The 26,483-nt window shown below is 39.7% G+C and overlaps 1 protein-coding gene across 4 annotated transcripts in view; it reads right to left on the bottom strand.

The window, feature by feature from the left end:
* Oprm1 (opioid receptor mu 1) overlaps positions 1-26,483 on the bottom strand; it is a 125,988-nt gene that overhangs the window by 94,265 nt on the left and 5,240 nt on the right. For 2 of the 4 annotated variants that reach the window (XM_048354334.1, XM_048354332.1), the window contains exons 2-3: positions 4,881-5,233; positions 3,633-4,153 (exon numbers count right to left, since the gene is read on the bottom strand). In XM_048354334.1, coding sequence (XP_048210291.1) covers positions 3,633-4,153; positions 4,881-5,233 — 874 coding nt within the window. Of the gene's footprint in view, positions 1-818; positions 864-1,841; positions 1,901-3,628; positions 4,154-4,880; positions 5,234-26,483 lie in introns of those variants that run through there. The other 2 variants (XM_048354333.1, XM_048354330.1) reach the window with 2 other exon arrangements.

Below are 26,483 nucleotides of genomic sequence, written 5' to 3'. Positions count from 1 at the left end.
CTCCTATGCCACGTATATCTGAAATGCAAGGAGCCTGCTCACCATTCCTTTGTTCATGTGATCATTCAACGGGTAATTTAGGAGTGCTTTTACATGTGCCAGACACCACGCCAGGGAGACACTGGAAGCACAGGAAGAAGTACGACAGATGTGTTCCTGTTACAGAAGTGACGGCTCGCCTGCCCTCGGAAGCATGTGTCCCTCGCAGTTATCAGCACAGGGTCCTCCCTCCCCTCCCTTCCCCAGCCCTACCTCCCACTAGTCAATGAGCAGCTCTGCCAGCAAGAGACCGAGCCTACTTTGCCATGGCTGTGAATCTACATTGACATGGGGACTTCACTCATCCCATCTCAATCATGGAAGCCACTTTCTGCCCATTCTGAATCTGGGCCTCAAGAAAGCTTCATTCTCAATTCTTTCTCTCTCCAAACCTGTGGCCACCCTGAGAACAAACCTGGGCTGGAAGATGAGAATCCACATGGGGCCAGGCATTCTTGCCATGGCCATGGTCATCCTGTCCAGTGAAAACCCAGCTGGTGGCTGAGTACACAATGAGCTTACATAGTGCAAGCAGGTCTATCCCCAACCGGTGACACAGACAGTTGTAATCTAAATAAACGGTTGGCCCAGCCACTGGAGTTTGGAATGGTCTATTTGATAGCAAAAGCAGAAGGGGATGCCTTGAACTGTTTAATATGACTCACAGCTTATTTTGAACACAGAACTTACTTTCTGATATGACTTATCCAATTACCTTGGTAACAGCTACATCGCCACTTCACTTTGGGCCTTGTGGACAGGGTCTCAGTGTACAGTTGTCAGAATACAGATACCCTGGGAAGGGTTGAGATTGGATCTCTGATCTGCAGAATATGAAGTTGACTAGCGTGCTTGAAATGCGACATAGACAGAATAACATATTTCTTCGGGTAAATACAAATACATAGGCAGTACATGCACAACTATAGCAAGACAAACTTCTGACAAGCAGCTGAAAAGCTAATGGAAATCTGGTCAGCTAACAAAATAACTCACAATGTCAAACAAACAAGCAAACAAATACACATCCCATAGTAACATATCACTTGTTGACTGGATTCTGAATTTGGACCACTAATTAAAAGAATCCTATAGATATAACGGCACAGGCTCTCCTTTCACTTTCAAACTAAATTGGATTGACAAATAAGACTAAAATAGTCACTGGGAGCATACACATGATTCTGATCCTCTGTGTGTAAAATGCCTTAATTCAAATCATGACACAGCAGTAAAAATTAGTGGAAGGAATCTTTGACTTATCTTCATTTTGCGCTCTGTCAGGCTATCTTTTCTCCTTTCCTTGGCAGCCTCTCTTTGAAGTCCAGCTCTCCCAGCTGGACATTTGGGCCACAGCCAATTCCAGGAGAATATGTTTCTGCTGTTATCTGACACTGCTGCTGCTTTACAGAGGCGGCAGTGAAGATAAGCTCTAATTGGATGTATTTATAAAGCAAACCTTTTAGCTACTTAGGACAGAACTTCTCCAATTAGCATCCTTTCTCCTCTATCCCCCTGAGCAAAAACCACACGGATGTGCAAGTGCTGTATGAGGAGGGGTGTCAGAGTCAGTGTCACAGCAATTGAAGGGCAATCAAGCTTAACTTGGGAGACAGGCTGGGCGCTGTACTTCCGGAAGAAGGAGGCATTGAGGGAGGCCCAAAGGGTCAGCTAGGATAAGAGTCCCCTGTGGTGGGCGAGGGTATACTACCAAAGAGCCTGGAAGACAAAGAATAGGTAGGTAATGAGGAGAAGGAGCGAGTATTTTCTAATGACCCTCATTTTGCTCCAATGGAAATATTTTATTCTAATGCAAAAGATTTTAACACTAGCTTAGGACCAAGAGCTTTGAACTGGCATTCTTTAATATATTATCCCCCTAGTTGGAGAAGAATCAGTTTAAATCTGCACCCTTTTTTAAAGTGACTCACAAAACTTTAATAGCCACTAGAAAGGAGAGCTCCTTAGAAGAAGGAGCATTGCTTCATATGGAAAAGAAATGAGAGAGAAGAAGGAGAGTAGGAAATCATTTTGTTCTAGCTTTGATTTCTGAGATTGGATTAGAGGTGGGGCATAATAAGTTATTAATTTCCTTTTAGCTGGAGTTGGGTCTGCCATCATTACGGCATGCTGTCACTCTAGGGAAATAAATGCCAGTTCCCATGTTTGTTGCAACAACTTCATCTCTGGGTATGGGGACTGGCATTCCCTAAGGCAGGTCTGTCTGGGCCATATTATACACTTCCTGTAGTCAGTTTGAAAAGGCGAGCCTGGGCTGGAATTGGGTGGCAGTCGATGAGGTATAGTACAAGAGCACAATAAAAGATGGGGTGAAGAGATAGCAAGAGAAATATTTACATTCCCTGGCCTTCATCTTGCTCCTTGTGACATGACTTCTTATTCATTTTTTATGGAGCTTCTGTCCACACAATCTAGAATGCTGAGTAGGAATTTTATCCAAAGTTCTGTCTCAAGAATTTACCCCCCCCCCCCCATGAACTTTCAATTTAAGTTATATGGCATGAAATTACTCATGGTGTGATTTTTGAACATGGCACTATTACTTTTAAATTTAATTATTTAAGTGAATATGAATATTCAGGTTCTCGGTTTGGCTTCATAGGTCAGATGTCAAACTTTATAAAACTGTGATACCAACTTGGAGACAGGCTCTTTGTCGATTTCTTGTGTGATTATAATGTTGTGGGTAAATCTTACATCTTTCACTTAGGCTCCAAGCTTGCACTTTTCCTGAGCATAGACATGGAGATACAAATATTTCAAATTTTGGAAATAACTTGTACCCAGGGGCACTATTTTTTCTGGAACACCTCATACCCAAAGCCCCAGGGATCTAGATTAACCACACAACTGGAACAAGATTGCTTTTCAAGAAGTGACAGGGCTATTGGACTGATATTTTTGAAATATGGAGTATCTGGGGAACATGGGAAAGAGTTTAGATCTGGACCAATTTCACAAGCTACAGTCACTAAGAAGGAAAGGCCATGAAGATAGTGATTTAAAAAAAATTTTAAAAAGCAGGTTTAATGGGGGCTGGGAATATGGCTTAGCGGTAGAGTGCTTGCCTTGCATACATGAAGCCCTGGGTTCGATTCCTCAGCACTACATATGCAGAAAGAAAAAAAGCCAGAAGGGGCGCTGTGGCTCAAGTGGCAGAGTGCTAGCCTTGAGCAAAAAGAATCCAGAGACTACTGTGCTCAGGCCCTGAGTTCAAGCCCCAGGACTGGTGCGCACGCACACACACACACACACACACACACACACACACACACACACACACACACACACACCAAACAAACCCCCCAAACATCAAAGGCTTATGGATTGCTAGTTGACTCACCCTTATACTTAAATGAACACACACACACACACACACACACACACACACACACACCCACTCTTTTCTGACACTGCGTTCACAGTTTGCTCCGCATTTCTCCCTCCGTTCTCAGGCTTCCCCTCCACCTCCTCCCTCCTAATTTTTGAAGGGCCTCAAGTCTTACACTACCCTCACTACGGTTTGCATACCGTTCCCAGCAGGCCCAATTAGTTGTGCACCAACGACCTACCTGGTGGTTGGTCCTGTCCACCGTGTTGGCCGTGGAGGGGTGGTCTCGAGTGTTCTGACGGACGCGAGTGGAGTTCTGCTGCTCCATGGTGGAGGAGCTGGGGATGCAGAATTCTCGGAAGCAGCGTTTGAAGTTCTCGTCGAGGAACGCGTAGAGCACTGGGTTCAGGCAGCTGTTCGTGTAGCCCAGGGCGATGCAAAAGTGCCAGGAGACCGTCTGGAAGGTGGTTTCTGGGATGGTGACCAGGGCTTTGATGATGACGTAGATGTGAATGGGCGTCCAGCAGACGATGAACACGGCCACCACCACCAGCACCATCCTGGTGATCCGCCGCAGGTTGCGGTCCTTCTCCTTGGAGCCCGAGAGCATGCGCACGCTCTTGAGACGCAGGATCATCAGCCCGTAGCACACCGTGATGATGAGCACGGGCATGACGAAGGCGAAGATGAAGACGCAGATCTTCAGCAGGTTCTCCCAGTACCAGGTCGGGTGGGAGAAGGTGAGGGTGCAATCCACCGAGCCTGCGTGGGGGGAAGCGTTGTGAGCAAAACTGGATGAGATCACCGGGTATGGACATCACCATTTTGCTTCCAAATTTAGAGCTAAACTAAGCCATCACTGTACACTGTAGTAAGGGGGCGGGGTGGGTGGGGGGGGAGAGGAGAAAGGAAGGACATGTAGAAGAAACTCAATTGTGTGCAGTCTTTATTTCATTTTGCCATCTATGTGGCCGTATGAAGCTTTCAGTCTGGGCACAATGATGAACCTCTCACCATGGATCAGACACTTTTTACTGATGGGAAAATACAATGATCGTTCATAATCTCTAGGCGGCTCCTGCGAATGGATATTTTCACTCCACGTTTGCATGGATAGTTCACTATCCTACTGTTAGGTCTAAAAAGATAAGTTTGTCAGTCAGGCAACCACATAACATTTCCAAGGAGACTCAGTCTAACACTTTTGGATTTAAACTGCAGTGACTTTGGGGAGTTCTGTGTTAGTAATACTCACCTACTCGTTTGGTGGAAAAGTTCAGAGAAATAAAAACAACAACAAAGAGACTATATTCTGTTTCAGACATGTAGCAGGCCTAAATTATAGGGAAACCTTCCAGTTTCAAAATACTCAAGGGGATGGTGCTAGAAAGAATAACTAGAATTATAAGACTGCGGTCTAAGTGCTCACGACATGGCTGACCCATCAAGAAATCAACCCTTTGCCCCCGGGGCCTGCAACACCACTCACCATGCCTGTATTTTGTGGTTGCCATAAACATCACAGGCAGTCCGATGGCAGAGGAGAGGAGCCAGTTGCAGACATTGACAATCTTGGCGTTCCGGGGGGTGCGGAAATCCAGGGCCTTGACAGGGTGGCAGACGGCAATGTAGCGATCCACGCTCATGGTACAGAGGGTGAAGATACTGGTGAACATGTTGTAGTAGTCAATGGAGATGACGATCTTGCAGAGGACAGTTCCGAAGGGCCACGTGCCCATCAGGTAGTTGACACTCTGGAAGGGCAGGGTGCTGGTGGCCAAGGCGTCTGCCAGAGCGAGGTTGAAGATGTAGATGTTGGTAGCTGTCTTCATCTTGGTGTATCTGGAGGGTGCAGGAAGAGCAGTGACCGTTTAGTAGAGACACCAACCTGGATTAGAAAAGGCTTCCCAGTCGGCAGAACAGCATGGATTTGTGGAGAGTTAATTTGTCATCAGTTACTGAACTCTTTAATGTAGCTAGCGTAGCTGTCTCCAACCATGTGCATGGCATAAATATATAATTTTTCTACATATTAGTTTTCTTTTCTTCAAAATGGTTATAGCAGTTGTAAACATGTTGATTCATTGCTTTTGTTTGTTTTAACTGTGGCAGTCCTAAAGGCAGATATAATTGATACAGGAAGCTCTCCATCAGGTGGTAGAGTAATTCTAATTACATTACATGTTAGATATATAGATATAGCTAAGCTCCTAGAACACTGTAAGCGTGCATGGTAATCTCATTCTGTCTCTGTTCCTATACACACACAACCACATAGACACACACATGCACACGTGAAGCGTGGGCACAAGCACATATCCACGCACGGGCCACTGAAGGACATGGAGATGAAGTTCTGAGCATAGGTAAAGTAAATAGAGTGACGAAGCTGGAAAATATCCAGGGAGTTCACAGGCCCAAGGGTAATGTTTTTACTAAGAAACTTCCAAGAAGCACATGAGCTGACCTAATGGTAGGGCTAAGTGATTCTCGGCAGAGAGAGAATAGAGAGAACTCTAACAAGTTGAGATGGTGTGGGTATGGCGCTGCAGAAGGGTGGAATTCTAGCAGGATGGTGAGGGCTCTGAAAGAATAGGCTATATTTTAGCCCATAGGCACATGGTTGCAAAGCCACTATGCGGAGAAATGTGCATATTATGGCTAGAACCTTAGAATTCATCCAGCTGGTGGTGGAAAGCGAAGGTAGTTTAAATTTTAAAATATTTAGTAGTTTTTATGGCTTCGTTGTCCTGTAATAAGTGAGACATAAAATATACAACTTGACACATTTTCATTCGCCTATGAAACTACCGTAACTAAAAGTAGAGACTGATAAACCCAACTAGGCCGTCAGCCCTTTTTGGAAAACAGTCACACTATTTGCTTGTATTATTTTAATTGGTAGCTGTGTTGGTGCTGTAGTGGTGGACCTGGAAAGTTGTAACCGAGATAATTCAGCCTGCAAAATACAAAGTATATACTATCTTGCCCTTCTGAGGAAAAAACATACTAACCCCCATTAAGTAAAAGTTTCCTCCTGAAGCTTTTTAATCTGGTTCCTTTGCAGTCACTGATTTTGGTGTGTTTTCTGTATTTTTTCAAAATTCATTATGTGTTCTTTTTTGATCTTCTTTCATTTAATGTAACTTTATTGTTGCTCTCATCAAAATTTCATTTATATTTACTGCCACAAAGTATCTCATTTTGTATATATATATGTATGTGTGTCTATTTATATAGTCATATATATGTCTATGTATACATATATACACACATCATTCTTATATTTGTTGATGCATGCATTTATTCTTTCATTTAGGGATGTACATTGAGTTTCACACAGCCTTTTGCATTAGATGTTAATTATCATGAACATTTACAAACAATTCTGCATGTGGACATATGCTTCTTCTCCTACTACCTATCTGGTAATGTTGTATTTCTTCAAGGTTGCATAAAGTATAATTGTTGAGTAGAAGAGATGATCAAGTACAATCCCAAAAGTATCTGATGATGGAAGCATATCTTAAAGATCATGAAGATCTCTTATGTTTTACATTCAGTATGAAGTTACCTGAATTAACTATAGGCCTTAAGCTCTGCTCTGGAGAGCCACTCAGTTCCCACTGTATCGTCCATATATGCTCTGCAACTGGCTGTATTACTAGTTCGGAATATGAGGATCAATGTGACTGGGGCCAGTGGAAGGCCAGGGATGGTCTCATGTTTCCACTAAAGTGGTATGGTCTGGATGGTTTTGGATGTGGTTTGTTCCTCAGTGGTTTATGTGTTTGAATCTCAATGATGTTAAACGGTAATGGGACTTAGCCTAGGGGAGGCCATTAAGACATTGTTTTGTTTCCCTTAAAAGGAATCATAATTCTTGTGAGAGCTGGGCTAGTTACTGATGGGAGGCTGTTAAATGATAGAAGAGCAAACCCCTCCTGGTATCTGTCTGGGTTTCCCCTGGGTGTGGCTCTCTATCTGGCACGTGCTTTTGTCATGACATCATTTGTCATGATGTGATGTCAGGAAGAGCCCTCACCAGAAGTGTTGTTGTGATTTCATCTCCCCAAACCTTTCTGTAATAAAACTTCTTTCTTTATGCATTACCCAGCCTTGGGGATTACAAAAGCAATGGAAAACAAGATAATGATAAAGCTGATAGGATTTGGGGGGAAGGGCAGAGAGATTTCTGGTGGAGAAGTACATTAGAGCCAAGTGCAGATGGCTCACACTTACTATCCTAGCTTTTCAGGAGGCTGAGAGCTAGAGGATTGCAGTTAGAAGTCATTCTAGGCAGAAAAGTTTGTTAGAGTCTATCTCTAAAGTAACCACCAAAATATGGGACTGATGGTATGGCTCAAGTGATAGAGCACCAGCCAGCCAAGCAAGCAAATTTTTCCAGAAGCATCACAGCCGAGTGAGTATGTGGTATATAACAGCCTGTCTGAAAGTGCATTTTTTATTTTCCTGTTAGAGGATTTGAAGAAAGCAAGAGAAAATTCCCTATAGGAATCTGAGTCTTCCTTGGACTTTTTATTTATGTGGTAAAAATAAATTCTTATTAAACTTCAGTCTGCTTCTACAGTTTTTCCATGACATGACACTAAGAGTCTCACATTAGCACGGGATGCCTCATGGCTAAGGGAATACTACCATTAGGCCCCTTGGTACATGGCCTTCTTTCCATGTTTCAGGAAAGTATTTGAGTTTAGTAAGTACGAGGAAGCAGATGTTATGAAGGAAGATGTCATAACCTTCTGCAAATCTGATAGGTCGGGACTATTTCTGGAGCTCTAAATTTCTGCTACTTGATTTAGTCTGCAATAGTCTCAGAAGCTGCACTGCTGACAGAAAAGGTCTCCACTTGCACATTTTGTGTTCTTTTGAGTTGCATGAAAGTATTAATTCCTTTACGGATTTCTGTGGGAAAAGGTAAAAAAACACAGTGGCTTGAGGTGATAATCAATGTTATTTTCCTAAGGAGGCAAACCTGAAATGATAAGTTAGACAAAAAACTTCTCAAGGTACAAAACCAAAAAGAGAAAAACCAAAATCACACGGGTATTTTAAGTTTTGAAAATTAATGACCTTGCTATGAAAGATGTTAAAAAAAATCCCTTAAGGTTGTTTATAAGAAGAAGAACCTCCCCCCAAACCCAAACAAAGTTTTCGAGCAACACGATTGATTCTGCCTGCATTAGTCACACCCTATTGAGAAGATCTTGCATTTCATATTTATCTTTAAAAAAAGTGTTTCATGTTAAACAATTGGTGATTTTTAGGTCAGTTTTCTGACTCATATTCTCAACATTTCTTTAGTCATATCTGAGTGCCAGATACATACGATGCATGCTTATTTCAGTTAAAACAAACTGCTCTTCAGGAATGAGGTATTTGTGAAACAAAATTCAGGGTCTATCACCATGAAAGGAAAAGGGAGGTAAGTTCAGGTATTGATTAGTTATTTTAATTTATCCACTCAAGTAAATGGAAATGCAAAATAGTCTTTCATTCAGCAATGCATATATTTTACAACATTATGTTACACATAATATACTACATATAATTCTATGTGTAAGTTGAAACAAAACAAAAAGTGAATGTCTATAAAAATTGTTTGAAAGAGCATTTTTCAGAAATGGTCCTGTTTAATTTTTCTCAAGTTATACCCATAGCTCCTTCCTCTAAGGAGAGCCGTCCTTCTGATCTCCATGCTGACTCCTGCTTCGAGTTATCAGCAATTTTCAAAATATGTGATAATAGGCTGAGTGCCGGTGGTTCATGCCTGTAATCCTAGATACTCAGGAGGCTGGGATCTGAGGATCGTGGTTCAAGGCCAGCCCTGGCAGAAAAGTCCATGAGACTCTTATCTCCAATAAACCACTCAAAAAACTGGAAGTGGCACTGTGGCTCAACTGGTAGAGCGCTAGCTTTGAGCTGAAGAGCTGGGGACAGAGCCCAGGCCCAGAGTTCAAGCCCCACAACCAAAAACAAAACAACAAAAAAAGGCAAATGTTAATGCCAAGATGTAAGATGAAGGAAAGATCATTTTGCATTTCAGTTTACTTCACTGTGTCTGAGAAGAATCCCTAGATATGAAAACACCGTACCGAGGCGTCTACTTTGACTACTTTTTGCTCTGCCATGAATGGGTTGAGAGGTGGAGTGAAGTGGGTGGGAACCTAAGGCAGTTTCTCGGAGAAACTCATCTGTATTCCTGGGGCCTTCCCGGCATAGAGTGTATCTCTTGTACTCCCTGCATTGAGGATCTCATCCTCAGTAGCGACTACTTCCATCCTGTTTAGCCCACTGAATTCTCATAATAAGTATTTCTTTTACATTTGTACTACATGATCGAAGAGCTTCTAGATTCCGTGGCCCCCAAATGAAGTGTCATGCAGTTTGTTTTTAGGAAATGTGTTCACCACAGATCCTCAAATAGTATTTGACTCATGAAAACGATTTCATGGAAAATACTGGCACTGTGTTGGAGAAGGGACACCGTGAAGCCCAGCTTGTTGATAGCTCAGCGATGTTTTTTTGTACATATATTTTTTTTGTATATATGTCTTGTGCATCCTTTTATACATGGCTATGAAATAATTCCCGTTATGTCTTCAGAATCAGAATTAGTCTCAGTGCTACTTCTATAGCTACTGTTACTTTTCAAAACATTGAGTTGATTAATTCATGCTAAATTAAGCTATACTACACCGGCACATGTGATTGGCTTTGGAAGTGTGTGTGTGTATGTGTGTGTGTGTGTGTGTGTGTGTGTGTGTGTGTGTGTGTGTACTGGGGCTTGATCTTGGAATCCTGCTCTTACTTGGCTTTTTCACTCACAGCTGGTGCTCTCTACCAGTTGAGCCATGCTGATTAATTGGTAATAAAGGCTCTTGGGTTTGTCTTCCTGGGCTGTTTGTATTGCACTTCTCAGGTCTCAGCCCCTTGAGTAGCTAAGAATAGAGGCGTGAGCCACATGAATCCAGCTTTTGTTTTGTTTTTGAGTTAATTCTTTGAATTATGATGACAATATTTCAGTTCAGAAGGAAAAGTGACAAAAGAAGGTTGAAATGATGACAAATATACTTTACAATCCAATTTGCTGGCTTAACACTGCAGTATGCTGTTCAAATTGATTAGAAACAATTTTTACTAGCTCACAATGGCACTAACTGGATGTACAAAAGACTACCTTCTCTCCATGGGCTTTTCTTTGTTCTATATGATTTTTATAGTGAAGACGAAATATGTTAATTCAGTAAAAATTCAATCAGCCCCTTCTATATTTTTAGCATTGTACCTGGAAAGATGAACTTTTAGTATTTGTCATGACCTTTATGTCCACGTAGTCTCTCAAATCCATATTTTTAATGGAAAAAACCCCCCATCTTTTCCTGGGTAAATGAAATTGAATAAAGGTGCTTGTCCTACATTTCAAGTTATTATGTCAGTGAAGTAAATGGCCAAATGTATACCTGTTTGGATCTTTCCATTATTTTTTAATCTTATGTGAATATTCCAGGTATATATGTGTGTATGTGTGTGCTTGTGCACATGCATGTGTGTGTGAGAGAGTGAAAGAGAGACCTTTCTTCAAGAAAGGTCAGTTATTTTTCTCAGCCTGAGCTCTGCTGAAAATTAGGTGTTTTTTTTGGCCAGTCCTGAGCCTTGGACTCAGGGCCTGAGCACTGTCCCTGGCTTCTTTTTTCTCAAGGCTAGCATTCTGCCACTTGAGCCACAGTGCCACTTCTGGCCATTTTCTATATATGTGGTGCTTGGAAATCAAACCCAGGGCTTCATGTATACGAGGCAAGCACTTTTGCCACTAGGCCATATTCCCAGCCTGAAAATTAGTTTTGTTACATAAGAAATAGGGGGGGGGGAGGGCAAAGAAAAAAATACTCCTGTAAAACTCAAGAAATTTGTAGTGTCAAACACAAATGGTGTGGAACTAGGTGAAATCTCAAATTCAAATAAAACAATTACAAGAATGATCAATAAAATGAAAATAATAATAAATGCCTAATTGAATTTCAAGAGAACACAAATGGAAAGCCGAATGAAAGAAGAAAGGCAATGTAGGACATTAAAGAGTAATTAAGTAAACATGAAATTCTGAAAGAAATTGAAGTTCTGGAAATTAAATTGAAATTGAAAAAGTAAAAGAAAAATTTATTGGTGTGCTTAGCTAGTTGACTGAAACAAATTGAAGACAGAATACCAAGTCTTGAAGATACGGTAGATATATAATTAGAACATGAAAGCAATTGTAAAGAAAAGAAGATCACTAGGTTTATCATGAAAAGACCAAATCTGTGAATCATAGTCATGGAAGAAGACAAAGCTCAAGGCAAAGGTATAAATAAAATAATAGCAGAAGCTTCTTACATTGTAAGCATGTGACACTTTTCCAGTTTGGAAGTTTTCAGAACTTCAAGCACACAAGAGCAGAATGAACCCAATGACATACGATGGGTAAAGTCTTAGAAAATAAGGAAAGGGTAATGAAAGCTATAAGAAAGTAAGGGAGAAACCTTAAGTCAAAGACTTTGCAAAAGAGCCCCATAAGAATAACAACAGGTTTCTCAATAGAAACTTTAAGACCAAAGAGTGCAAAGAATTATTTACTTCAAGCCTTGAAATAAAATGACCACAAGCATAGACTACTGCCCCTAGCAAAGCTATCACTCAAAATTGAGAGAGAAATAAAAAAATAATTAAAACCACAGAAATTCATGACCACCAAATCAGTGCTACAGAAGACAGAGGAACAAGATTAGCACAATCCTAAAAATATGGGAAAGAATCAGTCTTGTTATATGAGTACATTAAGCAAATAAGATAAGGGAACAAAGAAGCACCACAAAAACAAGCAAACACAAAAGCAGGGATAAGTACATACTCTTTAGTAAAAACTCTCAATTCTCTAATCAAATGATTAGATTGGATTAAAAAAGGGGAAAAACAAAAACCAGGCATTAATTGCCTATAAGATATGCACTTCAGTTACAAACACAACTTCAGAGTAAACACATGGGAAAGACCTCAGCAAACAGAGACTAAAAGCAAGCACGTAGCTGTGTTCCTTTCTGAAAAGCAGTCTTCAATTCAAAATTAGAAGAGATAAAGAAGATCACTTCCTATTGATAAAGGGAAAACTCATCAGAGGGACCTAACACTTATATACATATATGCATTATGCATTAGCACATACATTCTAATAAGGCAAACACTACGGGACATAAAAGCACAGGTAGACGCTAACACCATAATAGTGAGTGACTTTATCACCACAGATTCATCAGTAAATAAATCATGCAGGCAAAAGGCAACAAGGAAACATCGGACCTAAACAATACTATGTATCAGACAGGATTAACATATCTACAGAACATTCCACCCAACAGCCACAGAATACAAGTTCTTTCCAAAACCGTTCTTTCTCTAAGGACTACAGGTAAGTCTTAACAAATACAAAAAGATTGAATAATTTCCTGTGCTTTTTCAGAGCACAATGGAATAAATAAGAAATCAATAGTAATACATTGAGTATCCTGGCTGTATTGGCTTTGTTTCCTTCTTCATTCATGCATCCTCTCTAACTAGCCCCACTTACAATCTTGTTTCAGCTTTCTGATTTTCACTTTATTCCAAAGGTTTACTCCATTGAGTTTCTTGAATGTGTACAGCATATATTTGTCATCTTGATCAGGTAGATATGCATATACTTATGTGTCTGCTTACTTGGAAAGTTGTATTTAGGGTCTAAAACACACAAGTGAGATAGATAGATCATGTTTCCAAGGTTCTTCCCATCCTTTTTCTGGACTCAAAAGCTGGGGCCTATGATGAGGAGCTCAAGGCCACATATCATGCCACTTCTTTAGGCATAAAGAGGTAAACTGAGAAACGCTTCTAAAGTATCTAGAAGACCTGGCTTCACTGTTTTTAGATTTCCTTGTATCTACTTGTTTTATTTCTGACAATCTAATTTTTGAAAAATATTACATTAGGACATGAATAGAACTCGCTTCATGAGAAGTTTACATGAAAAAATGTGCTTTGCTTCTTTGATTTCTATGTTCTGTAGGGAATGGTATTTGTATATTATAGTCACAGCCAGCTACATGTTTCCTTTGATGTGTACAAAAGGTTATAGTGAATGAAATATTCTTTTCTGTGATTTTAGTTTTTTGTTTTCAAATCCATAGTGTTTTTTATGGTTTGGGAACCAAATAACTTTGAAAATAGCATCAGAGGCTCATTTGAAGATAACATGTTTTGCTTTTCTTTTAAAGACCTGATGTATATAACTTAGAAGTTGCTTTCAAATTTAGGACTTCTAAGAGAATAGGAACTAGTGCATATTTTAGGATCTGAGCACTCCATACTTTTAAACAACCTTAAATTTGTATTGCCAGCAATTTCAAATGGTGGCATGCCCATAGGTATTTCTTTAATTCAGAAGGAACCATAAGCAGAAAACTTTGAAATAGGATGAAACAGTGTCACTAGCATTGATATTAGTTTTTTAAATATCAACATTAACATCAGAAGACTTTTTGTAGAAGTTGTTTTTGAAGCTAAAGTACAGGGTAGATCATAAATATTTAGAGAATACAGACTGTTTTTGAACCTAGTACACCAAACTTAAAGTTTAGCACCTGTTTTTGGTGTTGACATTGGACCAAGCATCAAATTTTGAGTTCTCAGCTATACTTTCTTTGTTAATAATCATTTATTATTTTACAGCCACTTCTTCCTATTTCATGAAAATGTTACTCTCGTCTCTCTGCAAATATTAAATGGAACTGATTTTGAAATCCTGGTGCAATTGCTTTTTAGTTCTGTTTCCAGAAGGTTGTAAGTAAGCTCTTCTATTTGATGTGATTCCACCCTATCCTTTGTTTCTTTTCATTTATTGGGAATAAGTGACATTGCTAAATGTCATTGCTACATGATAGAATAAAATCAATAATTATTGATTTAAGGATGATCCCCAGAGCCAATTCTCTTTGATAGGTTGTTTGTTGTCTCTTCTTGTGCAACTCCCAGAGGACAGGGATCAGAATCCTGTAGCTTTTAGTAGGGAGGATGAGTAGGCTTGATGAAGGCCTAACATGGTGGTGGCTGTTAATCTGATTTTGATGCTTCTAATGTTTCAGAGAGTTGTCAGGCTCTTGGCTACAGACTAGATCTTGGCCCCAGGCACTGCCATGATTTTGTTTGCTTTGACTGGGTACTGTCTATCTTGCAGGTTGGAAGATGCACAGTAGTTACCAGAGACCATTAATGGATGTACAGACACACAGAATATTATTTAGTCTTTAAGAGGCAGGCAATGTGACATGTGCTATGACATAGATACAGCTGGAAAACATTGTACCATGTGAATGAAACTGATTAGTGAAAGCTACTGTTTTATTCCACTCATGTGAGGCACCTCTATCCATGGAAGTTATAGCAGTTATAGCAGTCGGGAAGCCTGGAGCAGCCCCAGTCGATAGGTACCGAGTTCTAAACACGGGAGGTGAAATGTGTGTAAGGTGGGTGGGGGTAAAGACAGGCAAAATGATGATAGGAATGTACTTCGAACCACTACACTGTATGCTTACAATGGCTACAATGGTAGCTTTTATGTCTTTACTTAGACACAAAATGAAATACAATGAAATGACTAACAGTAGTAGAGACAGAATTTAAATCTGTATCTAGGGTAAAGTTTGTACTCGCTAGCATAATAGTGTACTACTGCAGTACGGGTACCATGAAACCTGTGCTATCTGCATGACAAATGAACAGATTCACAAAGTGTAGTAAAGTTCATATATTCCTTAACCTACAGTTGTTCAGCCTGAAGCTCACAAATCCCTAGTAATAGCTGAAGCAATGAAGGTTACTTTCTTTACTTTTCAGAAAAGAAAACAGGCTTGGAGCAAATTTCAAAGGCAAAAGTATTTTACATATGCATTTATATGGAAACATTTGGTGTTTATTGTTATGCAAGCAAAGTAACTGTATAATAGGGATTTCTTTGAAGTTGTGTGTGTGTGTGTATGTGTGTATATGTATGTATGTATGTATGTGGTGTGTGTCTTGGAGTTATAACTGTGCATGGTATTAAATAATAGTACAACACATCAAGCAGAATTATATATTAGGATATATAATGAGAAGAGTTGAAATGGAAGTAAAAATGCATTCAGTGCTGTTAACAAAAAAAAAGAGATTTAATTAAGATCCATGAAGTTTGAACCCCAAACTGTTAATAAACGCTTCCTGCCTATCCTTTTCTAGGTGACATATTACCTGCTGTTATCTAAATGTTTTGGAATTTGATTAATCCCTGAAAGTACAGCTTTCCAAAATCTTTTAGAGCCTGGGGAAGGAAACCTAAAAGCAACATAATTTGGTTCCTGTGGCTTTTCATACATACAAAATTATGTATTTGTGATTTATAAAGAAATACTTCTTTATAATTTAAATATCAGGGTGACCTAGGACTTTTCTAGGAATCAGAAAGCAGATTTTTTTCCCCTGTAAGTATTTTCAAGGAGAGAGAATTTTTGGAAGGGATTTTCTATTCCCTGTAGAGACTTCAGTAACCAGTAATTTGGCAAAGCATGTAAGACCCATTAGTTCTAAAAGGCTAAAAGTTTAGTCTTCTGGTGCAGTAGCATGAATAGATCAATATAAAGTTGTTTTCCAATTTGAAAGGACTCATTTGCACTAACAACATTGTTAGTCATAAACTAATGCTTGGAATGACATCTTAAATAGGAAAACTCTAAGCATAACAATGATTTATATTTCATAGGAAAAGCTCTCCAATGCAAAATTTTACTGTATTTTGGGATCCTCTACTATTTTGAGTCCTTCTTTTGTTTATTTTCATATCATTAATTCTGAGTTTTCTTCATGATACCATTGCATATTCTTTTTAAAGAACTGAAGACTTATAAGCTATAAATAAAGTAGAATTTAAATCACTATTAACATGAACAAGTGAGCTTGCTATGCTTCTTACCCTAACAGTGAGATCCAGAGCTATAAACTTCACAATTTCTCCTAAAGATAAATATTTTATTAGGATTTATACAAATGATAAACTATGTTAAGAATATAGGCTTGATTTTGAAAATTTTTCACAAAAGAGTTATTTTCATAATTACTTTGGTTTGCCATAAAAGCTTTTTTTATGTCAACATTGTGTCAGCATAAATTCACAAAACATATTTTAGTTTTTTATTTTCTCAAGAGAGATCACCTTTCCTATCTCAGAGGGACCTTTGGTTTTTCAAGAGACTAGAACCAGATCATCTTAGAATGACATTTTAGGTACTAGGTCAAAGTGTAGGGAAATAGGACTGTGTTGGAAGGATGATTTAAACTACATTTAGGTGGCAGAAGTATTACAATTATTCATTTTTTTCATTGCATGGGAATTGCCCGTGGAAACATTAAATGCTCATCAGGGTCATTTGGCTGGCCTATTTTGTCATGCATTCTGGTGACCAGAAACCATTATTAGTTTAGACTTAACCCCAAATTAACCTGCTTACTGTTGTTTTCAGGAGTTGAATGTTAATCTAGTTCTCCAATTATACTGGCATTATCTGTTCCCAAGAAACAAACATAACCTTTGTTAAGAACATTTGAATTCACCAATTTTTCTACCCATTTTGTTGTAAATCTCATTGACAGTGGACTTGGTCCTTTGTGAAGCAGGCTTTTCTTCCCTGGTCCTGAGCTTTGCACATTTACATCACATGTAGGCTAGAAACTTCCAGATTCACCCAGTGGGACACACCTGTGTGATACATCTTTCGCATCTGGATTCCTTTATTGCACCTTATCTTGTGACTTTCTTCCCATTTTCTAGGGGAAAATCACACTCTTTTGGCTGTGGTTATAACCACACCACCTTCCTTCTCCTGAACAGACATAATCCATTGACTTTGTAGGGTGAGAACTCTTCTTTCAATGTCAGTTTTCAGTTTTGAGGCCATAAAGCAGAATTCCATTTACTGAAAACCTCATAAATCTCATTTTCTTCCATCTACCATTTTCTCCTCACCCCCCCTTTTTTTTTCCATCGCCATGGGATATGGAATGCACTAGAATAGTCTATGAGAAGAAATAGCCTGGGATTTGAAGAGGCTAAATTCCCAGGCTTTCCATATGTGACCTATCAGCCATTTGAGAAGAGGGTGGGTAGGGACTTACAAGTAAAAGTGATGGGTGAAAGGGAGGAATTTCAATACTTTTGGTATGCTTTTTCTGTATTTAAGCTCTCTAGTGGAACACGGATATGCCTGGCTATTTCTATTTGGCAGTGATGCTAGGTAATTTGGCTGTATCCTGGTGTTTTGCTCAGTATGGAGATAGGACACAGGGTAGAAGAGCTTTCTTTAAATTAAATTAGTAGACACTTGAGTACAATCCTTGAGGAAAGCTCTTCCTCCTGTTTCACAGTGATTCTTCTTTGGTTCTTGCAGATTTCATTGTTCAGATTTAATGTCTGTCAATCACTATTATCTTCTAGAGCTCCCTCATCTACTAGATTGCTTAGAAGAAGGAAAAGGCAGAAAATGCATGAATTTTGGTTTTGTTTTTCAACAGGAATGTGGAAAATAGCTCAGAAAAGTATTTTTCTTCCAAAATCAAACCAGTACCACCACTTTTCTAAGAATTCTACTCTTGAGAACTCCGGGTTTCTTTTAACCATTAAGTTCAAAAGAAGAGTGCTCTAAACCCAATTATTTTCTCGTGTTAGAAACAGAACATGGACAGGCATAGGGTTGAAATAAAGATGACATTAACATAACAGTGTAATCAATTCAGTGAATTCAAAGAAATCAGCTTCTTTATGCCAAGGACTATTGGTTATTTGGTTGAATTCTAGATATAAATGAGGGGACACACAGCAGCCTCTGTTCATGAGGGAACTTCCATTGTCTGAACTAGAGAGTTCCAAATGATAAGTAAGTAAGTAAGTAAGTAAATAAATAGAGCTTGTTCGTGTAATGGCATTACAAACACCATGTGCTGCTTGGCAGATGGATGTAGAAAGCCTGACCGGAAAATCAGTGCTCAGCCTGGAGACTGGCAGGGAGATTGGCTCTTAGTCTTCTCAATGACTTGATGGCTCACAGCATAAGAAATGATGCTGAATGAGAGAGCACAGAAACACCTATCCTCAGAAGTGAACTCCTGCAAATAGAAGTTCCACAAATAATTAATGGATTCCATTCTAAAGGCTGAAAGTCAGGCTCAATTAGAGCCCTAGATCCAGTTAGCCTGAGACCAAAGATCAGGTGAAGCTACCACAGCTGAATATGAAAAAAACAACAACCAAAAAACACCAAAAAACCCAACAATCCTCCAGATTCTGATTTGTGGAGGGAGACATAGCTACTTCCTTCATTCGCATTTCTTTGAAGCGGAGTCTATCAATAAGAGAAAAGTAGCCTGTCAGGGAACATTCTGGGAAGTGAGATGTAGAAAGCTGAGATGTATACTTGGCAGCCCTCCAAATGAACCTTCAAAGACTGCTGATAGGAAATCTCTGAATGTTGTTTGTAAGGACCGCAGGCTCGCCCTGAGATAGATGGTGATTCAACTGTCAGACCCAACATCGACTGGCTGGACAAATTCTGGCTTACTACTTACTTTCGGGATCCCATAACTCTGTAATTTTGAAAACTGGAAACTCTTAGTACTTTCCTAAAATACTTGGTGAAAGAATAACAAAATGAAAAACAGTGGTGTCTTTAGGGGTTGTCAGTACATAATCTGACGCGTAGTAGCTTCCAGGGAATGTTAGTGCTGGTGAGGAAGACAGTGGTGGAGGTGATAATGATGATATAGGTTTAAACTTGATAAAGCAGATGGCTCTTCTCTGAAGCAGATTGCTAGGGACTGTATTCTGTTTTGTTTATACTTATTTGTTGGGGATTCAGCTTTGGTCTTGAGGGGGGAAGGGCAAGGAGAGCTATCCCGAGAGCTGCCCTTCCCCCAGCCCTGGGGCAGTGTGGAAGCAAGCCACACCTCTCTGGGTCCGGAACCAGAAGGGGTAGCTTTGTGACCAGCCCCCCAACTTCTCGCCAGCCAGCACGTGTGCTCCCCTTTTCGCGGGCTTTGCCCAGGGGGTGGTACTATGGGAGTGATGTTAGCCCATGAAGGGGTCCTAGGACGAGCTCGCCAGCCTATTGCCAGCTCCTGGTTTATCACCCCTTTTCTCATCAGCATTACTATATTAACTGTTAGCCACTCCCCTATTAAACCAGATTGCTCTTGAAGCTTCCTCCAAGACTCCGTGTACGCCTGGCTTCCTTCGTGGGTAAGGAGGGAGGAAAGGGGATCTCATTTGGCTATGTGCACCTGAGGCCTACCCTAAACTCCACCCTGGCCTGCCTGCCGGTCGGGCAGCATCCTCGCACCTGGGGAGGCAAACCTAGCCCGCATTTACTTACCTTTCAATATGAGACTAGGTTAACTGGGTCTATTTAAGTATTTCTCTTGTTTTGATTGTGCTAACTTTGGGAGTAGGTGTTGCAACACAAAACTGGTGCATCCTGACTGGAGACTGAGTTCTGAAACCCATCTGTTTGCAAAGGGCTTTGTCCAGCTCCACAAGTTCATGTTTCAATGAGATTATTCACCATCGTATTGTTCTTTCAATATCAACTTTATTTCAAACAACTGTGTGAGTAAAACGTGGTATCTTCATAGGAGAATATTTGCCATTAGCTTGATTCACATGTCTAAGATACTATTTGGGCTTTGGTTGGTAGAACAAGATTTGTGAAAAGGTGATAACTTTGTTTAGAGGTAATTTTTGCTTTGTTAATAACAGGAATCATTTTCTTTTATTTCTTTTTCTATTTTATAAAGATAGCATTTAATTTCTCCCAGAATATTTCTGTCCTAATTTGCATGAAAGTATTAAAACCAAAAAGCAAAAATCAATTCTGATTACTACATGGATCTTCTTCTACCTGCACTTCTTTGTCAGGTATTTGTAAATAGTTTGGTCATTGCTTCAAAATAGTAACATGCTAACAAATGTCCTAAGGAAATGATTCTTTCAGGGCCCTAATGATTAATGACTGTAATTCTTGCAACTCAGGAGGCTGCTATCCGAGAATAGCTGTTTAAAGTCACAGTAGGGTGGCAAATCAAGGAGATTTAAAAATAATCTCCAATCAACCAGCAAAAAGCTGGAATGGAGGTATGTCTCAGATGGTAGAGCCTTAGCTTTGAGTAAAAAAGCTGAACAAAAGCATGAGGACCTGAGTACTGTCACAGAAAATTGAAATGATTCTTGAGACTTATTTCTTACAAATCATTTATATCCAGACTCAGTATTCTCTTGAAAGATTCTTCCTAGTTGTATGTTTGAGAAAAAAAAACCACAACATTTATAAGCTGACCAGTAGTATTTACTTTTATAAAAAAAATGAACCAAGGCTTTTTTTCCTAGTCATTTTCTGTCTTATCTACATAAAATGATACCTTGAACCAATTTGTGAAATGGAATAAAGTCGCAAATTAGTATTGCTCTGTCTGAGGGGCTGGGTGGTGAGGATAATGAATTAGAGTAATTTACTGTAACCAACATTGAAACGTGAAGGTTTATCTAACTATGTAGATGAAAGGACACGGAATAGGTTATAGTCCTATGTTGGACATTTATCAGCTGGTGAAATGGGTTATTTGTGTCATTAGCTAAACCACTGGGCAGAGGAAGAACTGTGTCCAGTTTTCTCATGGTTTCACTGGAAACAGAAACACAGTTTCCAACAACTGTATCAAATGTTTGGAGGTCCCTGGCTCCTACATGTGTCTTTCCATTTCCTCAGGGGCTGAGATCTGATGATCAGGGTCCAAAGCCAGACAGAGAAGAAAATTCGAATGACTCTACCTCAAATTAGACAGCAAAAAAGCTAGATGGGAGGTATGACTCAAGGGGTAGAGTACTAGCATGAGCTAAACAAAGGGGAGCAAAAGTACAGGGTCCAGATTTCAAGCTCCAGTACAGGCACACAAAGAAAACCAAATACACTCAATCTCTAGCATCTGCCTGGCTAACAGCTTCCTTGATTACTCACAAAAATTGCATGCCAATCAGTCAGTATAATGAAACATTTAAAGTTCTCTGAAATTTTAGGGTAATAATTTTAATCTTTGGATATATGCTCTGTTTATTATGTGGAGAAGTAAATTAACTTTGTTATCGGAAGGAAAGACTATTTAAAGGATCTCCTTTCCTGCTGTCTGCTTCTAAGAGGTCCCCTTATTTTACTGATCTTTGACCATCAACCTTCCAAGACACCAACTCATACTGAGTTTCATTCAACCCAGGCAGCTTTCTTTCCAGAGCCAGTGGGGGCTGAGTAAGAATGAAATTATAATGCCAGTAATATTTTTCCTTGTTCTTCTTGGCAAGCATTTCAGCTTCTGATGTGCAGGTTGTACTGCTGGCAACGTTCTTCAATTAACATTTTGTCCTCCCCCATGGAAAGCTCCACCTCTTCCGGCACAGAACCAGGGTTTCAGTGCAGTGATAATGTTCAGATGTGAAGAAAGCCTTCCTGTCCATTGAGCTTGTCTTTCCCTGCAGCTCGGGTACATGGAAAACCTTAAGGTCCCAGGAAGCAATGAGAGTCTCACAGGTGTGATTCCTCACTATCCTCTCTGAGCTTGTTTTATTTATATGCTTCACTGTCTTCATTTTGGAAATTGACAGACATTGGTTTACAAGTCTTGGAAAATTCCACTACGAGTTGCTACTAATGCCCTTTTCCTGAAGACCTCCTTAATGTGTCCAGTTTTGATTCGAGAATCAGACTCAACCAAGAACAGGATAGAATGGAACTTGAAATGCCGAAAAGCTCAAATCTCAAGTTCAGAGACGGCTGTTCTAAGGGATTTCTTTCGACTCCAATGACCAACTCCCCCGGGTAAACAGGCATTTCAGGCCATGCATGCTCTCGGCATAGAGACTTAAATTCTCTTTTCAAGGCTTACTGCAGCACCAATTTAAAAATGAAAGCTTTAGGGCAAAAAGTAGCTCTTTGATATAAAAAAGATCACCTCTGAATTTACTCACTAATAGAGAACCAAATATATTTGTCTGTAGAATTTCTCCTTGTTATTACAGTCATCAACAGAATGGCCCAGCACATTGTAAAGGGTTGATAGACAGGAAGACAGAAATGACAATAAGCAATGATTCATAAGCAAATCCTCACTTTGTCTCTTTGGAACTTGTACTAGAAAGATGAACTACAATTAAAATATTGTAATAAATACTATGATTTGGGGACTGCCAATATCCCTGAGTGTTAATTCCCTGTCCATGATGACATGAATCATGGAGGAGGAGCCAGGGGTAACTAATCTTTTCCCTACCTTCAGAATTACCAAACACTTTGACATGTTTTACTTAATTTGGACCCTAGACACATGTGAGATTTTGAGATTGAGTACAATTAGTATTCCTAGGACAGTGATTCCTAGGTAGATTGGTGACTAGTATAACCAACTTGTACTTTGAAGACCTTTAAATGTATGTTTAATTCCAGTTTTTTTTTCGTTTTTGTTTTTGTTTGCTTTTTGCCAGTTCTGAGGCTTGAACTCTGGGCCTGGGTGCTGTCCCTGAGCTTTTTTCCTCCAGGCTAACTAGTTGCTTTACCACTTAAGCCACAACACCACTTCCAGTTTTTTCTGAGTAGGTTGTTGGAGGTAGGTGTCTTATAGACCTTCCTGCCTGGGTTGGCTTCGAACTGGGATCAACAGATTTCAGATGAGTAGCTAGGATTACAGGCTAAGGCACTGTTGCTTGGCTTTCATTCCAGTTTTATTACTCTACTATATCTACCGTTAGGAAAGCTGATGTATCTCATTTAGGAGAAAGCTTTAAATATCCAGAGCATATAATTTCTAGAAGGTAATTTAAGTTTATTGGTTTTTCTGATAAACAACTTCTTTGAAGTTTGGAACAGGAAATATATTGTCAGATGCTTTAAATATTGGTAAATAAAACTCAGTTTTCTCATCTATACAGTAATTTAATCATAGTGTGGGCTATATGGATAGCTCTATTCTCAAAAACAACACAAAACAACCAAAGACAAAGAAACACATTTCCATTGTTCAAATGATGAGTCATAGCAGAGATAAAATGATTGAAAGCATGAAAATAATTTCGGTGGAATAATTGTTCTGTTCTAAAATTGCTAAAATAGTTTAGAGTCATCATTTTGTTTTCAAAACTGTGTGGTAAGACAATAAAAACTCAGAAAACTACATCTGTACACATATACACACAGATCTATCTCTTTATATTATACATATATGTATACATATACATGTAGGCCTGTGCTTCTAGATTTCTAGATTGTAGCTACTGTTGGAATCACAGAAACACTTTTTATAAGGTATTTATGACTAAAAGTGATGGACAGAAATTCTGGTCCACTTTCTGGTGGGTTTCTTCTTTTTCAAATCTTCCTTAGTGATGGAGTAGGAGCTACTTGTCAGGAAGCTCTCAGGAATGGGAGTTGGAGGCTTATCTTTCTATGCATGTAAGTGTGTTGCAAGCAATACTTGTGATTTTCCATGAGTTAATTGGGAGTTCAATCAAATTTTATTATTTTCTCCAGATAAAATTCCTTGCTAGAATTTAAATTCATTCTCACTTGAGAGATGTGAGGAACGATGGAAGACTTTTCAGTGGACCACAGGCCACGCAGTCAAAACTCCCCTTCAACTTACTTACGGCTTCTAGGGAACTTCTGCTTGATGGCCATCTGGCTAACATGGAGAATTCCTGCGCATATCAGAATGGTTTCTCTGAGCACAACTGATCAACAGCACAGTCATTTAGACATGATGGGGGCTGAATTTAAGAGGCAGGACATTATTGAGGAAAACAACTGCAAAAGCCAAGGGATTGAGCAGAGACATCGAGTAGTACCTTGGCCTATTTTACTGTCCTTTTTAATTCACTTGGACAGACGGAGTTCTGAAATACAAAGAGGATTTTTTTTTCCAAAGAAAAATTGAGAACTATAAACAAAAAACCCAATGGAAGAAAATATCAACAAGTTAAGCTGGGCACTGGTGGCTCATGTTTGTAATTCGAGCTACTCAGGAGGTTGAGATCTGAGGATCACAGTTCAAAGAGTCCATGAGACTCTTATCTCCAATGAACCACCAGAAAACTGGAAGTGGAGCTGCAGCCAACATGGTAGAGTGCTAGCCTTGAACAAAAGAGCTCAGGCCCTGAGTTCAAGCCCCACAACTGACTGAGAAAAAAAAACCAAACAAGTTATATAAGTCAGAAAGAATCAATGAAAGAGAAGGCCCAAGCAATAAGCTATTGCCTATGGAATGGCGTAGGAGAGACTGAGTGAGAGGAAGCTACCACTTAGTGTCTGGGATAGGTGCAGTCTAATGACTGCAGGCAGAGGTGACTTCAAAAACAGATTTCACATTTGCTGAAGATTTAATAGGAATTTTCAGATGACAGTTTCCATTTTTCTTAACTGCTTCCAAGTGATTGAAGAGAAAAATGTTGTAAGAAAGCTTAGGAAATGGCACAGAATCAAGATAGCCCCGAAGCATATTTAAGAGAGTGAAATTCTTAATAGCTGCTCTCTTTTTAAGCACTTAGCTAATCATCTGGGAAAAGGAAGAATTGGGGTTTAGAGTTTGAGACTGGGAGGTGTAGAAAGAATTCCGTGCTATTGCTGTTGGAATCCAATGTGAGCATCAACTCCAGAAGTGCCATGTCCCCTGCCAAAACAACCTATGGAAACTGTTGGTGTGATGAATGGCACCTTTGTTATTTTCTGAGGTTAAAAATACTTCTTTTTTTTTTTTTTTTTTTTTTTTTTTTTTTTTTTTTTGCACCAGTCCTGGGCCTTGGACTCAGGGCCTGAGCACTGTCCCTGGCTTCTTCCCGCTCAAGGCTAGCACTCTGCCACTTGAGTCACAGCGCCGCTTCTGGCCGTTTTCCGTATATGTGGTGCTGGGGAATCGAACCTAGGGCCTCGTGTATCCGAGGCAGGCACTCTTGCCACTAGGCCATATCCCCAGCCCCTAAAAATACTTCTTGATAGGCTGGAAATGTGGCTTAGTGGTAGAGTGCTTGCCTTGCATGCATGAAACCCGAGGTTCAATTCCTCAGCACCACATAAACAGAAAAGGCCAGAAGAGGCGCTGTGGGTCAAGTGGTAGAGTGCTAGCCTTGAGTGAAAAGAAGCCAGGGACAGTGCTCAGGCCCTGAGTCCAAGCCTCAGTTAAAAAAAATACTTCTTGTTATCATCAGGTAATTTAACATTTCTTTGTTAAGCAACATGTAACTAGAATTATCTAAGAAGGTAAGCTATTTTTATATTACTTATATATAAGGTCGATCTTTATAAAATACATGTGATACAACTGTGGATATAATTTGTATCTACTGCATGAATATAAACTTGATTTAGGATATTATGTATCACTGTTTCTCAAAGGGGAACTCATGGGTGATCCTTACTCTTTCTACAATCTGCCAGCTTAAAATAACCTTATATATTTAAATGGGTCAGAAAAATTAAAAGACAAACATTTTGAGATATGTAAAAGTTAGCAGAAACTCAAATTGCAGATTTTACCTAAGGTTTTATTGAATGCAGTTGTTGCCACTTATTTCCCTGCTGTCTATGGCTGCTTCTAAGCTATCATGGCAGGATGGAGTCATTATGACAGATCACCTGGTTGCCATTCCAGATCCTGAGTGATGCGACTCTCTTGAGACACCCACTCCCTCTTGAGAGAGTCCTTTAGCTTCTATGCAAAACTTCCCCTCAACTCTTTATTTTGTCTCTTTTTCTGGATTCTTCTTTGCATAGTGACATCGTGGAAAACTGGAGAGATGACTCAACCTGGTCCCAGCCAGTAAGAGTGGGGAGGTGATTTGGTCTGGTCCCTCCAGCTCTGAGACTTCCTCAGCCCTCACCACCATCAACACTGTAGACACTGGTCTCCTGCATCAGGCTCAAGTGCCGTCTAGTGTCTCACACAGAAGAAT

Source organism: Perognathus longimembris, chromosome 9 (genome assembly GCF_023159225.1).
Source record: "Perognathus longimembris pacificus isolate PPM17 chromosome 9, ASM2315922v1, whole genome shotgun sequence".
NCBI classification, from domain to species: domain Eukaryota; kingdom Metazoa; phylum Chordata; class Mammalia; order Rodentia; family Heteromyidae; genus Perognathus; species Perognathus longimembris.
The sequence above is the reverse complement of the archived record's forward strand: the minus strand, read 5'-3'. Positions and strand labels throughout refer to the sequence as shown.